Source organism: Oncorhynchus keta, unplaced genomic scaffold, assembly GCF_023373465.1.
Source record: "Oncorhynchus keta strain PuntledgeMale-10-30-2019 unplaced genomic scaffold, Oket_V2 Un_contig_14272_pilon_pilon, whole genome shotgun sequence".
NCBI lineage: Eukaryota > Metazoa > Chordata > Actinopteri > Salmoniformes > Salmonidae > Oncorhynchus > Oncorhynchus keta.
Window position 1 is genome coordinate 230 of NW_026278644.1, and position 13,800 is coordinate 14,029.

Below are 13,800 nucleotides of genomic sequence, written 5' to 3' on the forward strand. Positions count from 1 at the left end.
CCTTGCCTGTGGAATAAGCCTGCAGACTAAACTTCAACCTGAGACTCTTGTCCCCCTGTTGCTCATTTTAAATATGTATTGGAGCATTTTTATTGTTGTTTTGCTTGTAACTGTTTCGGGTAATGTTCTTGTGCTGTTAGGGGAATAACCTGTTAGTGGAATAACCTGTTAGTAGAATAACCTGTTAGTAGAATAACCTGTTAGTAGAATAACCTGTTAGTGGAATAACCTGTTAGTGGAATAACCTGTTAGTGGAATAACCTGTTAGTGGAATAACCTGTTAGTGGAATAACCTGTTAGTAGAATAACCTGTTAGTAGAATAACCTGTTAGTAGAATAACCTGTTAGTGGAATAACCTGTTAGGGGAATAACCTGTTAGTGGAATAACCTGTTAGTGGAATAACCTGTTAGTAGAATAACCTGTTAGTGGAATAACCTGTTAGTAGAATAACCTGTTAGTAGAATAACCTGTTAGTAGAATAACCTGTTAGTAGAATAACCTGTTAGTGGAATAACCTGTTAGTAGAATAACCTGTTAGTAGAATAACATGTTAGTGGAATAACCTGTTAGTGGAATAACCTGTTAGTAGAATAACCTGTTAGTAGAATAACCTGTTAGTGGAATAACCTGTTAGAATAACCTGTTAGTAGAATAACCTGTTAGTAGAATAACCTGTTAGTAGAATAACCTGTTAGTAGAATAACCTGTTAGTGGAATAACCTGTTAGTAGAATAACCTGTTAGTAGAATAACCTGTTAGTAGAATAACCTGTTAGTAGAATAACCTGTTAGTAGAATAACCTGTTAGTGGAATAACCTGTTAGTAGAATAACCTGTTAGTAGAATAACCTGTTAGTAGAATAACCTGTTAGTGGAATAACCTGTTAGGGAATAACCTGTTAGTGGAATAACCTGTTAGTGGAATAACCTGTTAGTAGAATAACCTGTTAGTAGAATAACCTGTTAGTAGAATAACCTGTTAGTGGAATAACCTGTTAGTAGAATAACCTGTTAGTGGAATAACCTGTTAGTAGAATAACCTGTTAGTAGAATAACCTGTTAGTAGAATAACCTGTTAGTAGAATAACCTGTTAGTAGAATAACCTGTTAGGGGAATAACCTGTTAGTAGAATAACCTGTTAGTAGAATAACCTGTTAGTAGAATAACCTGTTAGTAGAATAACCTGTTAGTAGAATAACCTGTTAGTAGAATAACCTGTTAGTAGAATAACCTGTTAGTAGAATAACCTGTTAGTAGAATAACCTGTTAGTAGAATAACCTGTTAGGGGAATAACCTGTTAGTAGAATAACCTGTTAGTAGAATAACCTGTTAGTAGAATAACCTGTTAGTGGAATAACCTGTTAGGGGAATAACCTGTTAGTAGAATAACCTGTTAGTAGAATAACCTGTTAGTAGAATAACCTGTTAGTAGAATAACCTGTTAGGGGAATAACCTGTTAGTAGAATAACCTGTTAGTAGAATAACCTGTTAGCAGAATAACCTGTTAGTAGAATAACCTGTTAGTGGAATAACCTGTTAGTAGAATAACCTGTTAGTGGAATAACCTGTTAGTAGAATAACCTGTTAGTAGAATAACCTGTTAGGGAATAACCTGTTAGTAGAATAACCTGTTAGTGGAATAACCTGTTAGTAGAATAACCTGTTAGGGGAATAACCTGTTAGGGGAATAACCTGTTAGTAGAATAACCTGTTAGTAGAATAACCTGTTAGTAGAATAACCTGTTAGTAGAATAACCTGTTAGTAGAATAACCTGTTAGTAGAATAACCTGTTAGTAGAATAACCTACGTGTAAATGAAATCTGTTGCTGTATTGTTTAATTTGTTGTGTGTTGTCTGTGATCGTTTTGATTGTCTTGTGTAGTTTCATAAACCTTTTGTACCTAAACTATATGTGTAAACATGTATAAGCAGGGCCCAGCTGAAAAAGAGACCTTGGTCTCAGGCTGTGTTCCTTGTATAAAGGTATAAAAATACAATACATTTTTAAAAACATGTTTTTATTGGAATGGCGGCATACGCCACCGTACTTCTCTTTGTATGTCGCAATATAATATCACTATTTAATAAAAATAAACAAAAAAATAAACACTTTTTTTATTCTCTCAACTGCGTTATCCACTCCAGGCAGCAGATGGCGATGTGTGTATTTCAGGTGAAGCTACCATCGTGACGTATAATCTAGTGGACAAGGACGCGTCTTCAACGACAACAGCTCGTCATCCACCTCGGCGGCTTGCTAGCTAACAGCTGAAACACTACATTTCTTGAGCCACTGTCGGTGTATATTAGCCACTGTGTTTGAAACACAAGTCTGTCGTATAGCTGGTTGCCGCATTTAATTTCATTTTACGCTGCTAGTAGTCAGCTAACTGACTGGTTAAATCAGAAGTAGCACTTGGCTAATCGTTAATGCTAACCAGCTAACGTTAGCTAACTAACATCCCGACCATGAGTTCACTAAGCTACTCTCCAGCTACAGAAGAGGAGGTCTGCTGGACGGAGAAAGAAGCTCTCGTGAAAGAGGAGGAGGAAGAGGAGGCTGTTACAGTTAAACAAGAAGTAGAGGACGAGGCTGTTACGGTGAAAGAAGAAGAGAAAGACCTTACAGTGAAAGAAGAGGAAGAAGCTTTCAGAGTGAAGGAGGAGCAGCAGGCTGCAGTGTTTGGAGTGAAAGAAGAAGAGGAGGGGGAGTTGACGTTTGGAGTTAAGGAAGAAGGGGAGATAACTGTCACATTGGATGAGGAAGAGGGAGAATTAGAGAAGACTGGAAATCTGATTGACACCAGTAAGTACCATCTTACAAATAGGGCCACAAATTCTGTAGCTGTTGAACTAATGTCTGTTTTTTAAAAGAGTATTCTACACTTTACTATGTTGTTTTGTATTGTAGGAATTGTTAAAGGTACAAAGAGTGGGGTCAACCAACCAAACGTTAATGGATTAAAAGTCTTCCCATTATATTACCTACACATACACGATATGAACAATCCGTCTCCCATTCCTGTAAAAAAAGCGGCTAGACAGGACAACCCCATAGTTCTAGTCAACTATATGGTTTCCAACTGAGGGCATTTGTATAAATCTTTCTACAGTGACTAATGAAAGTCTGCATTTTGCTGCCCTACATTGACTAATTTTAACGGATGGGGAATGGCTCGCTTGTTAGCGGTGGTGCGCGCTAAATAGCGTTTCAATCGGTGGCGTCACTCGCTCTGAGACCTTGAGGTAGTGGTTCCCCTTTGCTCTGCAAGGCCTTGGCTTTTGTGGAGCGATGGGTAAACGATGCTTCGTGGGTAACTGTTGTTGATGTGTGCAGAGGGTCCCTGGTTCGCGCCCGGGTGGGGACGGTCTAAAGTTATACTGTTACATAAACATGATTGACATGTTCCACTATTGTTGTCTTTCTAGGCACAAGAGGTGTTGTCATGACAGCCGGGTTGGTTAACACCTTGTTACAATTGCCCCCAACGCAGTGTTAACATTGCCCTAAGTCAATCAGCCAAATTATGAAAACAACTAGTGATTTTAACTTTAGGATAGTGTAAATTATACATGAATTACATGAATTACATGAATTACATGAATATTAACCAGCCTTGGGGTCCTGTAGAAGCCAGACAAGTTGAATGATCATATACTCACTTTAACCAGCCTTGGGGTCCTGTAGAAGCCAGACAAGTTGAATGATCATATACTCACGTTAACCAGCCTTGGGGTCCTGTAGAAGCCAGACAAGTTGAACGATCATATACTCACTTTAACCAGCCTTGGGGTCCTGTAGAAGCCAGACAAGTTGAATGATCATATACTCACTTTAACCAGCCTTGGGGTCCTGTAGAAGCCAGACAAGTTGAACGATCATATACTCACGTTAACCAGCCTTGGGGTCCTGTAGAAGCCAAACAAGTTGAATGATCATATACTCACGTTAACCAGCCTTGGGGTCCTGTAGAAGCCAGACAAGTTGAACGATCATATACTCACTTTAACCAGCCTTGGGGTCCTGTAGAAGCCAGACAAGTTGAACGATCATATACTCACGTTAACCAGCCTTGGGGTCAGAAGCCAGACAAGTTGAATGATCATATACTCACTTTAACCAGCCTTGGGGTCCTGTAGAAAGCCAGACAAGCTACTTAAATGATCATATACTAACGTTAACCAGCCTTGGGGTCCTGTAGAAGCCAGACAAGTTGAATGATCATATACTAACGTTAACCAGCCTTGGGGTCCTGTAGAAGCCAGACAAGTTGAACGATCATATACTCACGTTAACCAGCCTTGGGGTCCTGTAGAAGCCAGACAAGTTGAACGATCATATACTAACGTTAACCAGCCTTGGGGTCCTGTAGAAGCCAGACAAGTTGAATGATCATATACTCACGTTAACCAGCCTTGGGGTCCTGTAGAAGCCAGACAAGTTGAACGATCATATACTCACGTTAACCAGCCTTGGGGTCCTGTAGAAGCCAGACAAGTTGAATGATCATATACTCACGTTAACCAGAGGGGTCCTGTAGATGGCCAACAAGTTGAATGATCATATACTACTTTAACCAGAGTTGGGGTCAACATAGAAGCCAGCATTTCATATACTCACTTTAACCAGTTAGGGGTCCACAGACAGAGACAAGTTGAACACATAGAATCATATACACATAACCAGCCTTGGGGAACACATAGAAGAAGCCACAACACATAGAACATATACTCACTTTAACCAGCCTTGGAACACACACCTGTAGAAGCCAGACAACAACAATATAACGTTACATGTAGGCCAGATCATATAGAACACATAGAAGCCAGAAACATAGAACATACTCACTTTAACCACATAGAACACCAGACAAGTTGAACGATCACATTTAACACATGGGAACACATAGAAGCCAGACAAGTTGAATGATCATATACTACTTTAACCAGCCTTGGGGTCCTGTAGAAGCCAGACAAGTTGAACGACATATACTCACTTTAACACACAGAACACATAGAAGCCAGACAAGTTAAAGATCATATAGAACACATAGACCACCTGAGAAGCCAGACAAGTTGGAAGGACATATACATTTAACCACAACACATAGAAGAAGCCAGACAAGTTGAATGATCATATACTCAGACCAGCCTTGGGGTCCATAGAACACCAGACAAGTTGAACATCATATACAACACATTTAACCAGCCTTGGGGTCCTGTAGAAGCCAGACAAGTTGAAGATACACATAGTTAACCAGCCATGGGAACCTGTAGACACAGAACACAGTTGAACGATCATATACTCACTTTAACCAGCCTTGGGGTCCTGTAGAAGCCAGAACAAGTTGAATGATCATATACTCACGTTAACCAGCCTTGGGGTCCTGTAGAACCAGACAAGTTGAATGAGAACATAACCAGCCTTGGGTCCATAGAACCACACAAGAACAATGATCATATACACACAGTTAACCAGAACCTTGGGGTCCACACAGAAGCCAGACAAGTTGAACGACATATACTCATAGAACACACTTGGGGTCACATAGAAGCCAGACAGTTGAACGATCATATACTAGAACCAGCCTTGGGGTCCTGCTTAGAAGCCAGACCAGTTGAACGATCATATACTCATTTAACCAGCCTTGGGGTGTAAAGCCAGACAATCATATACTCACTTTAACCAGCCTGGAACACATGTAGAATAAGCAAACAGACATGATATGATGGCCATCAGACAGATGTTTTGATGATCTGAATGGCAATGCAAAAAAGGGCTAATATTGGACGAACATTTCTGGGTGCATTTCATATATATATATTTAACCCGGAGTTACATGAACACACAGAACACATAGAACACTTTGGTGACCAGTGAAAATACCAACATACATAACAATATGAACACACATGAGGTAGAACTGCACACAACACATAGAACACACACTACACATAGAACACACAAACAGAACACAGAACACACACTGGAACACATAGAACACACAGACACATAGAACACACACAACACACAGAAACACAGAACACACAGAACACATAGTGGTGGGTAGAACACTAGAACTTTAGAACACATAGAACACTAGAACACATAGAGCGCATGCTTGGTACACATGAACACACTTAGAACACATAGAACACATAGAACACATACAACACATAGAACACACACAACACATAGACAACACATAGAACACAACACATAGAACACACACATAGAACACACAGAACACATAGAACACACAGAACACATAGAACACACAGAACACATGGGTGGGAACACATAGAACACACAAACACATAGAACACTGGAACACACAACACATAGATGGGTGGGTGCTGCACATAGTGACACAGAACACATAGAACACACAGAACACATAGAACACAGGAACACATAGAAGGTAGAACCAGTGAGATAGAACACAGTGAACACATTAGAACACACATGGTGACATAGAACACAGAACACATAGAACACATAGAACACATAGAACACATAGAACACACAGAACACACTACACATAGAACACACTACACATAGAACACATACCCCCCCCCCATCTTTATTTAACCAGGTAGGCCAGTTGAGAACAAGTTCTCATTTACAACTGCGACCTGGCCAAGGTGAATCAAAGCAGTGCGACACAAACAACAACACAGAGTTACACATGGAATAAACAAACATACAGTCAATAATACAGTAGAAAAAGTCTATATACAGTCTGTGCAAATGATTTAGGATAAGGGAGGTAAGGCAATAAATAGGTCATAGTGGCAAAATAATTACAATATAGAGATTAAACACCGGAGTGATTGATGTGCAGAAGATGAGTGTGCAAGTAGAGATACTGGGGTGCAAAGGAGCAAAATAAATCAAATACATAACAATATGGGGATGAGGTAGTTGGATGGGCTATTTACAGATGGGCTATGTACAGGTGCAGTGATCTGTGAGCTTCTCTGACAGCTGGTGCTTAAAGTTAGTGAGGGAGATATGAGTCTCCAGCTTCAGTGATTTTTGCAGTGCGTTCCAGTCATTGGCAGCAGAGAACTGGAAGGAAAGGCGGCAAAAGTTTGCTGAAGTGGTGTTGGTGCCATTTGAAATGACCTGCTGGAGCGCATGATGGGTGGGTGCTGCTTGGTGACCAGTGAGTAACCTGCTGGCAGCGCATGCTATGGGTGGGTGCTGCTTGGTGACCACTCTGATATACCTGCTGGAGCGCATGCTATGGGTGGGTGCTGCTATGGTGACCAGTGAGATATACCTGCTGGAGCGCATGCTATGGGTGGGTGCTGCTATGGTGACCAGTGAAATATACCTGCTGGAGCGTGTGCTACGGGTGGGTGCTGCTTTGGTGACCAGTGAGATATACCTGCTGGAGCGCGTGCTACGGGTGGGTGCTGCTTTGGTGACCAGTGAGATATACCTGCTGGAGCGCGTGCCACGGGTGGGTGCTGCTTTGGTGACCAGTGAGATATACCTGCTGGAGCGCATGCTATGGGTGGGTGCTGCTTTGGTGACCAGTGAGATATACCTGCTGGAGCGTGTGCTACGGGTGGGTGCTGCTTTGGTGACCAGTGAGATATACCTGCTGGAGCGTGTGCTATGGGTGGGTGCTGCTATGGTGACCAGTGAGATATACCTGCTGGAGCGCGTGCTATGGGTGGGTACTGCTATGGTGACCAGTGAAATCTCCCTGCTGGAGCGCGTGCTACGGGTGGGTGCTGCTTTGGTGACCAGTGAAATATACCTGCTGGTACCTGCTGGAGTGCGTGCTACGGGTGGGTGCTGCTTTAGTGACCAGTGAGCTTAGATAAGGTTGGGCTTTACCTAGCAAAGACTTATAGATGACCTGGAGCCAGTGGTTTTGGCGACGAATATGAAGCGAGGGCCAGCCAACGAGAGCGTACTGGTCGCAGTGGTGGGTAGTGTATGGGGCTTTGGTGATAAAGTTAGCGTTGGAGGCTATTTTGTAAATGACATCGCCGAAGTCAAGGATCGGTAGGATAGTCCGTTTTACGAGGGGATGTTTGGCAGCATGAGTGAAGGAGGCTTTGTTGCAAAATAGGAAGCCGATTCTAGATTTGGAAGCCGATTCTAGATTTGGATCTAGATTGATTTTGGATTGGAGATGCTTAATGTGAGTCTGGAAGGAGAGTTTACAGTCTAACCAGACACCTAGGTATTTGTAGTTGTCCACATATTCTAAGTCAGAACCGTCCAGAGTTGTGATGCTGGACGGGCGGGCAGGTGTGATGTGGTATCATAGATATTTTCAATCAGATCAGTCAATTTTTTTTAGGCTATAACCTAAACAACTAAGGACTTAAAGACACCATTGAGATTTAAAACAAAACAAATGATGTAGAGATTCAAATCACGTTTAAAATATATATATATATTTTGCTTTCATGGGATGTTGAGTAAAGACTCATTGAGGGGGTTGATGATTAGTAGACATGTAGAATGTTGAGTAAAGACTCATTGAGGGGTTTGATGATTAGTAGACATGTAGAATGTTGAGTAAAGACTCATTGAGGGGTTGATGATTAGTAGACATGTAGAATGTTGAGTAAAGACTCATTGAGGGGTTGATGATTAGTAGACATGTAGAATGTTGAGTAAAGACTCATTGAGGGGTTGATGATTAGTAGACATGTAGAATGTTGAGTAAAGACTCATTGAGGGGTTGATGATTAGTTGACATGTAGAATGTTGAGTAAAGACTCATTGAGGGGGTTGATGATTAGTAGACATGTAGAATGTTGAGTAAAGACTCATTGAGGGGTTGATGATTAGTAGACATGTAGAATGTTGAGTAAAGACTCATTGAGGGGTTGATGATTAGTAGACATGTAGAATGTTGAGTAAAGACTCATTGAGACATGGAATGTTTGACTCATTGATTATGATTAGTAGACATGTAGAATGTTGAGTAAAGACTCATTGAGACATGTAGAATGTTGAGTAAAGACTCATTGAGGGTTGATGAGACATGTAGAATGTTGAGTAAAGACTCATTGAGGGGTTGATGGTTGACATGATTGAGTAAAGACATTGAGACTCATTGGGGGTTATGATTATGTTGAGTAAAGACTCATTGAGGGGTTGATGATTAGTTGACATGTAGAATGTTGAGTAAAGACTCATTGATGGGGTTGATGGGTTGACATGAATTAGTAAAGACTCATGTGATGATTATGTTAGAATGTAAAGACTCATTGAGGGGTTGATGATTAGTAGACATGTAGAATGTTGAGTAAAGACTCATTGAGGGTTGATGATTAGTAGACATGTAGAATGTTGAGTAAAGACTCATTGAGGGGTTGATGATTAGTAGACATGTAGAATGTTGAGTAAAGACTCATTGAGGGGTTGATGATTAGTTGACATGTAGAATCCGGTGTTCGGAGTCACATAAAATGTGTGCTGTTGGGGTGTACTGGAGGACTGGAGTTGGGAACCACTGTCAGAGAGGATGATGTCATCCTCCTGAGAAGGATGAGCTGTCCAATCAGCAGTCTACTTGCATGAATATTTCTTTATGACCTTTAAACGCCACACAACGTTCTGTTGTTGTTGTTGTTGTTGTTGTTGCTGTACGCCACACACCATTCCAACACAGAAAAGCTGCTTTTTAACTTATTTACACTTTTTTTTTTTTTTGGAAGGAAAACTATTTAACTCATATTGTACTTATTTATGGGTCATATTTCATAGAAATCTGGAAACAGTGGACAGTTATTTTAATAAGTAAGCGCGGTAACTTTATTATCAGCAATGTTATCTGATCTTATCAAGCGAACTAAAATCGTATTAGTTGAAGAATTGGTCTGACTTCAAAAGCACTTGAACCATAATCACGTTGGACTTCCCAGTTTACCACTTCCCAGGAGCACATGAATGCCCCATAGGTCCACCATGTTGGACTTCCCAGTTTACCACTTCCCAGGAGCACATGAATGCCCCATAGGTCCACCATGTTGGACTTCCCAGTTTACCACTTCCCAGGAGCACATGAATGCCCCATAGGTCCACCATGTTGGACTTCCCAGTTTACCACTTCCCAGGAGCACATGAATGCCCCATAGGTCCACCATGTTGGACTTCCCAGTTTACCACTTCCCAGGAGCACATGAATGCCCCATAGGTCCACCACTTCCCAGTTTACCACTTGCACATGAACTTCCCATGTTTTCAGTTTACCACTTCCCAGGAGCACATGAATGCTCTGCCTACCCTCAACCCTCCACCATGTTGGACTTCCTCCCTTTCTGCATCCTTTGACTCTCTATGTCCCCTATCCTCCAGGCCATGAATGCCCGGTCCACCTGGACTTCCCTCCCGCTCCGTGGCTCTTTGACTCTCTATGTCCCCTACTCATTGCGAGCTCACAGAACAGGGCTCCGGGCAGCCGAGCGGAAATGGAGGAAAACTCGCCTCCCTGCGGACCTGGCATCCTTTCACTCCCTCCTCTCTACATTTTCCTCCTCTGTCTCTGCTGCTAAAGCCACTTTCTACCACTCTAAATTCCAAGCATCTGCCTCTAACCCTAGGAAGCTCTTTGCCACCTTCTCCTCCCTCCTGAATCCCCCCCCCCTCCTCCCTCTCTGCAGATGACTTCGTCAACCATTTTGAAAAGAAGGTCGACGACATCCGATCCTCGTTTGCTAAGTCAAACGACACCACTGGTTCTGCTCACACTGCCCTACCCTGTGCTCTGACCTCTTTCTCCCCCCTCTCTCCAGATGAAATCTCGCGTCTTGTGACGGCCGGCCGCCCAACAACCTGCCCGCTTGACCCTATCCCCTCCTCTCTTCTCCAGACCATTTCCGGAGACCTTCTCCCTTACCTCACCTCGCTCATCAACTCATCCCTGACCGCTGGCTACGTCCCTTCCGTCTTCAAGAGAGCGAGAGTTGCACCCCTTCTGAAAAAACCTACACTCGATCCCTCCGATGTCAACAACTACAGCCCAGTATCCCTTCTTCTTTTCTCTCCAAAACTCTTGAACGTGCCGTCCTTGGCCAGCTCTCCCGCTATCTCTCTCAGAATGACCTTCTTGATCCAAATCAGTCAGGTTTCAAGACTAGTCATTCAACTGAGACTGCTCTTCTCTGTATCACGGAGGCGCTCCGCACTGCTAAAGCTAACTCTCTCTCCTCTGCTCTCATCCTTCTAGACCTATCGGCTGCCTTCGATACTGTGAACCATCAGATCCTCCTCTCCACCCTCTCCGAGTTGGGCATCTCCGGCGCGGCCCACGCTTGGATTGCGTCCTACCTGACAGGTCGCTCCTACCAGGTGGCGTGGCGAGAATCTGTCTCCTCACCACTGGTGTCCCCCAGGGCTCTGTTCTAGGACCTCTCCTATTCTCGCTATACACCAAGTCACTTGGCTCTGTCATAACCTCACATGGTCTCTCCTATCATTGCTATGCAGACGACACACAATTAATCTTCTCCTTTCCCCCTTCTGATGACCAGGTGGCGAATCGCATCTCTGCATGTCTGGCAGACATATCAGTGTGGATGACGGATCACCACCTCAAGCTGAACCTCGGCAAGACGGAGCTGCTCTTCCTCCCGGGGAAGGACTGCCCGTTCCATGATCTCGCCATCACGGTTGACAACTCCATTGTGTCCTCCTCCCAGAGCGCTAAGAACCTTGGCGTGATCCTGGACAACACCCTGTCGTTCTCAACCAACATCAAGGCGGTGGCCCGTTCCTGTAGGTTCATGCTCTACAACATCCGCAGAACACCCTGCCTCACACAGGAAGCGGCGCAGGTCCTAATCCAGGCACTTGTCATCTCCCGTCTGGATTACTGCAACTGTTGGCTGGGCTCCCTGCCTGTGCCATTAAACCCCTACAACTCATCCAGAACGCCGCAGCCCGTCTGGTGTTCAACCTTCCCAAGTTCTCTCACGTCACCCCGCTCCTCCGCTCTCTCCACTGGCTTCCAGTTGAAGCTCGCATCCGCTACAAGACTATGGTGCTTGCCTACGGAGCTGTGAGGGGAACGGCACCTCAGTACCTCCAGGCTCTGATCAGGCCCTACACCCAAACAAGGGCACTGCGTTCATCCACCTCTGGCCTGCTCGCCTCCCTACCACTGAGGAAGTACAGTTCCCGCTCAGCCCAGTCAAAACTGTTCGCTGCTCTGGCCCCCAATGGTGGAACAAACTCCCTCACGACGCCAGGACAGCGGAGTCAATCACCACCTTCCGGAGACACCTGAAACCCCACCTCTTTAAGGAATACCTAGGATAGGATAAAGTAATCCTTCTCACCCCCCTTAAAAGATTTAGATGCACTATTGTAAAGTGGCTGTTCCACTGGATGTCATAAGGTGAATGCACCAATTTGTAAGTCGCTCTGGATAAGAGCGTCTGCTAAATGACTTAAATGTAAATGTAATGTAGTTGTGCAGTAGTAGTAGCACTAGTAGTTGAGTACTAGTAGTAGTGGTAGCAGCAGCAGCAATATAAGTGGTAGGAGTAGTAGCACTAGTAGTAGCAGCAGTAATGGTAGTAGCAGTAGCAATAGAAGTGGAAGTAGCAGCTCTGTATTTTATTGAGGGATCTAATCTGGATTTAACCTCATGGGAAGAGTTTTATAATGTGGAGGTTTCATTCAGGTCTATATTTAACTAAATACCTTGTCTTTGGCAGGAGAGAGACCAGACTCTCACTCTGACAGCGGGAAGAGTCCTTCAGGGGAACCAGACCCAGAGACGCCCAAACCAGCAAGACAGCATCACTGCTCCCACTGTGGAAAGAGTTTTACCTGGTTAGGGTACCTAAAACAGCATGAGAGGACACACACAGGAGAAAAGCCTTTCCAATGTTCCCAGTGTGGAAAGAGTTTTACCGTGTTAGTCAACCTGAAAAGGCATGAAAAACTACACTCTGGAGAAAAGCCATTCCAATGTTCCCAGTGTGGAAAAAGTTTTACCCGGTTAGGACACTTAAAAGAGCATGAGAGAACACACACAGGAGAAAAGCCTTACCACTGCTCCCAATGTGAAAAGAGATTTTCACGATCAGGGGACCTAAAAAGTCACGAGAGGACACACACAGGAGAAAAGCCTTATCAATGTTCTCAGTGTGAGAAGAGTTTCACCCAGGTAGGGAACCTGAAAATACATAACAGAATACACTCTGGGGAGAAGCCGTACCATTGCTCCCAATGTGGAAAGAGTTTTACCTGGTTAGGGAGTCTGAATTCGCACGAGTGGACACACAGAGGAGAGATGCCTTACCACTGCTCCCAATGTGAAAAGCGCTTTAGCCAGTTGGAGCACCTTAAATCACACGAAAGAACACATTCAGGAGAGAAGCCTTTCCACTGCTCTCATTGTGGAAAAACATTTTCCCAGTCAGAGGACCTGAAATCCCATGAGAGAATAGAGAGGCTGTGTTCTGACTTGTGTTTTTGACTGGAAATGTTGTGTGTTTTGAAATCATATTGTTTATATAAAACCAAAATAGGCCTACTCTTGTTTTTTTTAAATCCCAGAGACATGATCGATGAAAAATATCTCTATGTCTGGGTAGGCTGGGTGGAAGGTAAACCCAGTGGGTATGTCTGGGTAGAATGGTGGAAGGTAACCCAGTGGGTATGTCTGAATGGTGGGAGGTAACCCAGTGGGTATGTCTGGGTAGAATGGTGGGAGGTAACCCAGTGGGTATGTCTGGGTAGCCTTTTGACCCAATGGGTATGTTTATTAAAACAGGTTTGGCTTCATTGGTGGATGGATGATTGTAGATG

The 13,800-nt window shown here is 43.6% G+C and overlaps 1 protein-coding gene and 1 long non-coding RNA gene across 3 annotated transcripts; one reads left to right on the forward strand and one right to left on the reverse strand.

Moving 5' to 3' along the window:
* Window positions 1–285: 285 nt before the first annotated feature.
* On the reverse strand, window positions 286–578 carry LOC127918467 (uncharacterized). Its single transcript, XR_008100107.1, has 3 exons — window positions 566–578; window positions 390–437; window positions 286–325 (listed from the first exon to the last, which is right to left on the reverse strand). It is a non-coding gene; the product is annotated as an uncharacterized LOC127918467 (long non-coding RNA).
* Window positions 579–2,219: 1,641 nt separating this feature from the next.
* Window positions 2,220–13,525, forward strand: LOC127918468 (zinc finger protein 239-like). Of its 2 annotated transcripts, XM_052501744.1 has the most exons (3): window positions 2,220–2,564; window positions 2,598–2,811; window positions 12,702–13,525. In XM_052501744.1, the coding sequence occupies exons 1-3, from the start codon at window positions 2,475–2,477 to the stop codon at window positions 13,466–13,468; spliced, it is 1,071 nt and encodes a 356-aa protein (XP_052357704.1). In that variant the 5' UTR covers window positions 2,220–2,474; the 3' UTR covers window positions 13,469–13,525. The 2 variants fall into 2 exon arrangements, with proteins under 2 accessions (XP_052357704.1, XP_052357703.1); XM_052501743.1 differs by having other exon boundaries at window positions 2,220–2,811.
* The last annotated feature ends 275 nt before the right edge of the window (window positions 13,526–13,800 follow it).